At 33.7% G+C, this 4,493-nt stretch overlaps 1 protein-coding gene across 1 annotated transcript; it reads right to left on the bottom strand.

Annotated features, from left to right (window-relative positions):
• Positions 1 to 846: 846 nt before the first annotated feature.
• TMEM117 (transmembrane protein 117) lies at positions 847 to 2,599 on the bottom strand. The gene has a single exon (XM_025401370.1). It carries the CDS (start codon positions 2,597 to 2,599, stop codon positions 1,928 to 1,930), a length of 672 nt encoding a protein of 223 aa, XP_025257155.1. The 3' UTR covers positions 847 to 1,927.
• Positions 2,600 to 4,493: the final 1,894 nt, after the last annotated feature.

Here is a 4,493-nt window from a genome sequence, read left to right as displayed (position 1 = left end):
TTTCTAGCTAATCCCTCGAAACACATAAACATGTTGTTCTAGGTTTGGTATCTTTTTTCTTACTTCTGCTAATTAAATTTTCTCATTAAAACATTTTCCATTAATACCCATGTAAAAATTCTCAAATAATATTTTTATAAGACATGCATACTGATAATAAACATCTACTTCCTAAATCAACTTCTTTCTTCATTCTACAAGACTATGACTTTCAGAATAAATAAAAATATGGTGCTAGGTGTTTTTACATGTCCCAGAGCTAAAAGTTGAATGTTCTAGGCTGCCAAAATTTAGTAATAGCTAGTTTTGCCACCTATCACACATAACATGGTAAGTTCCTTTGGATAGTATGGGCAATGGGTTACTATAGTGAGCTTGATCTCTGCATTTGTGTGTGTGTGTTGGATATGTTTATGATTCTAAGTAGCACCATGCATGGCTATTAAAGGTAAAAGTAACAGCAGGGGCATGGTTCCAAATGCTTAGTAAAGATGTTTATTAAAGCTGGCTCTCAAGTGACAGATAAATGCATAGTTCTATTATGCATGCTAAATTCAGTATGCTGCAAGCTTAAAAGCAGATAGATCAAAACAAGAGAGATTTAAAAAATCATAAAGACAAAATGCAGCTATGTCAGTGTGTGACAGGAAAATATTTTTTCCTTAAAAGTGATTTCCCCTCACCCCATCAAGAAACGTAACCACAATTTATGGAACAAAATTGAATGCAAGTTGGCAGAGTGTGCCTTTTCTTAACCTGCCTGGCATCAAGCTTTAAAAGCCCCATGTAAATCGACTTTTCTTAAGCCAAGGTACAATTAAACAAAAAACTACATCACATAATTACTGCTGTATAATTCTTATTTATTAATGTGCAATATTTAGTTCTTAAAAAACAAAAACAAAAAACACACACGCAAAACAAGACATTAAACAAATTCTTTCATGCACGGCTTCTCTACCTGACAAGGTTCCGCTGCATGATTTTTTGAGGAGTTCCCTTGCTCGGGGTTGGCATATGTTTTTCAATTTTCACTATCCAGAGTCATATTTGCAGAAAGATATACGAATATTGTAAATGGTGGGCTGTGCTGCTCTCACATGATGAAAACTTCAGTTCCTTGGTTGGGGCTTTGTGTAAATGCCAATAAATTTGAGAGTTCACCCAACTGTGTCTCTTAACCTTTGCTCCCAAAGGTGAAGGGCAGGATTTTTAATCAAGTAGCAATTTATCTTTAATTAGGAAACATAATTAGGTATTATCACCTAATTGCAATTACTGGTGGGAGAAAGTCACATTTCACGAGTAGTGACCCATGTTGGGTTATAGATCTCCCATTACTGAATTTTGCATCTGTATTTATATTTGGCAGACAGCCAATAAAAATTAAAAGGTGATCAACATGTTTCTCTGCAGTCCAGTTGTCAAAGTCACCAACTCTGCTGCTGATTAAGAAACCAAGAGATACTTCCTGAGTCACATTTAGCTATTTCTGTTTACTGCTCAGACATCAAGTGTAGATCAAAATAGTTGTATACAAAACACCCATGTGAAATAGATTAGGTAACTGTTCCACACTTCATTTCTGGTACAGTTAAAAACAGTTTAATGTCTCAAGGCACCACTATGGTTGAACATCAGATACATGGGTCATCAGCTAATCTTCTACTATGCTGTAAAGTCAGTAATAGCTTGTGCAATTGTGAAAAGCAATCTCTAGAGGACTGTTAAGTATACAGTAGGCACGTGTATTATAATACAAATAGAAAACAATGAATCCTAGAAAAAGCATGTTGAGCACCGTTGTGGCATTGTTCATATTTTTACCTAACACTACGTAAACCTTACATATACAAAATGAAAGACTAAATTTTTAAAGTTACACTCAAGGTTGCTTTTTGTGCTATCTCCAAGTCTATCTCCGAGTCTAGTTCGTAGGTGTACTTTTAGAAGTCGTTGGGTCTTGATCAGCTTCTGTTGCACTAGTAGATTCGTTCAACTGTGAGCTCAAGTTTTCCGAGGTTAGGTGGGAAGACTTGTAGACGATCTCATTGAAGTCAGACCTGATGCAAACCAAAGAAGGGTCATTCAAGGGGTCTTCTACTAAAGCCTGGGTGTTTTCTCGAGTGATTCCCATGTCTTTGCTATGTTCTGATGGAGATTTTCTTTTCATGCGAGTGTAAGTTTTGTCTTGATTCTCCATGCGTGGCTCATTTTTCAAAAATCGTCCAAAGAACCAAATAAAGAATCCAAACCACACAAAGGCTATCAGGCTTGGAACAAAGGCCAGACATTTGACATCAAGACTGGCTCCTATGAACCTGCTGTGTAAGAACATGTCTCCCTCAACATATGTTTTATTAGTCTGAGGGTTAGTGTGATTGGACCTCCATTCCCAGGATAGCTTGGTTCTGTTCAAATCTTTTAAACTTTCTGAGTCTTTCACTGTATATATCTTCTGCCCTGGGCCGATATATTGCCCATATTCATGAGGTTTATAAAATATTTGGTTCTTCCACATATTAAGATCCAAAATCAAGACGAGGAAGATAATTCCATAGTTAAACCATTTGCCTGCATTAAAAAAGAAATACTGCATTAATCAAAGGGCCATAAAATTGCAGTAGGGTTTTCTTCAATAAAATGAGGATAATGGTATATAGCATAAATTGTTAATGTTTTAGACTGGTTAACAATTAATTTTTTGAGAGTGCTGTGCTGCCATTAAGTGAATTGGCAAAGGGAATTTACTAAATGGATTCTGGGCATACGAAAACACAACTGTAGGTCCCTGAGCCAGTAATTTATGGTATTAATACTAACAAGATCAAGTCTCCCTGTTTTATAGGCACCACAGCTATACTCAAATTTGGTTCCATGTAGGTTATCCTCTAGAACATTTCAATTAATGTGAAAAAACAAAGTCTAATGAAATACTTAGAAAAGTTCAGTGTATGATTGAACATCTCTTACAGTTTTATAATTATGTCTGGGCAAGAAATAAATCATTTTGCAATGCAAGCACAGCAGTATATCAAATGAATTCATATTGCTGTTTGTAGGTGACCTGTTGATTAAACCATTAGTTGATGTGATTCAGATCAATAATCCTTGAGCATTTATTTCAAGACTTTAAAAATAATTGCATCAAATTCTCATTGAACAGAATGCATTTATCAGACATAAATGTAAACATACTTTATGAACTGCTTTAAACGATATATTTGAAGAGATTGCAACTAATGTTTCTTTTTTTAGTATTTAAAAATCCTATATAAATACAATATTTAATGATATATTATCAAATGAAATTTTTACATTTGCAAATGGAAAGAATGTGGAAAAAACTTTTCAGGTATACTAGAGTCCATTATAATTTTTATTATAATTTCTACAAATGGACAAAAAGTGAAAAACTTTCGAGTGATACTAGATTCTATTATAATTTTTTCATTATAGATTATTGCAAGTTTTACAGCATCATGTATATTATAATAATACAGTAATACCTGCCTTATAGGTTTGTTGTAGCAAGTTAGGGGACATATGTACCAGGTTCCAGAAGCTTTAGTTAAAATAATTTTATGTATTATGCCAAATTTTTTTCTTTTGTATTTGAAGTAACATTATTTAACATTATTGTTACTGCTTCATATGATTATTTGGCAATATACAGTCTAACAAAATATCCAGCTACATAAAAATATAAAAGACATAACTGTGAGGAGTTTAGGAAAGTATTTTATCATCATAATTACATATTTTATTAAAGCTCCTATTATAGGTAAGACTAAATACTTTTAATCCTGGCTCCAAAATTGCTAGCTGTGTGATCTGGAGTCAGTTGTTAAATTCTCTAAAGCCCAGTTTCTTTACATGTAGAAAATAATAGTATTTATTAAAGTTTAATAAATAGTATTTATTAAAGAATTTCATGCGATTACTAGATGCTAAGGACAATGTCTAGTACATAATAGGGGTTTACTAGACACTAAGGACAGTGCCTGGTACATAATAGGGGCCCAGTAATTATTGTAATTATTGTCACGAAAGCCTTGCCTAAACCATGATAATTTTTTTATTTGCATGAGAAGGTGTAACTTGCTCCTCTACGAAGAGAATTTACCTAAACTATATGAAGGGAAATAGTAAATCTGCTTGTCCTGACATTGTTCAGCTATATAGAGCTTATAATATTTGAAATGAAAACTCTTGCCTGAATGATTTTTTTGGGCATACCCAACTGGAAAGTAATTCTGAACACTGGGAATGTTGTTTCAGATATAATGAAATATTTATAGCATCTGGTGTTGTTAAGTTCAAACCACTCATGAGATCTTCAAAACTAAACCAGGTTCATACTAAGGATCAACCATAACAGACTCTGTGTAGAGCACATTGGTAGATGCTGAAGACATATGTTTCTGCCTTTCAGAAAGGAATTCATCATCTTGTTAGGGGAACAGGACAGAGATCAACAGATGAATAATAAG

This window comes from Theropithecus gelada, chromosome 11, assembly GCF_003255815.1.
Source record: "Theropithecus gelada isolate Dixy chromosome 11, Tgel_1.0, whole genome shotgun sequence".
NCBI lineage: Eukaryota > Metazoa > Chordata > Mammalia > Primates > Cercopithecidae > Theropithecus > Theropithecus gelada.
The sequence above is the reverse complement of the archived record's forward strand: the minus strand, read 5'-3'. Positions and strand labels throughout refer to the sequence as shown.

What these genes read in the sequence shown, in the direction of transcription:
- TMEM117 (XM_025401370.1), bottom strand. Translation starts at nt 2,599, where the DNA reads ATGCAGTATTTCTTTTTTAATGCAGGCAAATGGTTTAACTATGGAATT.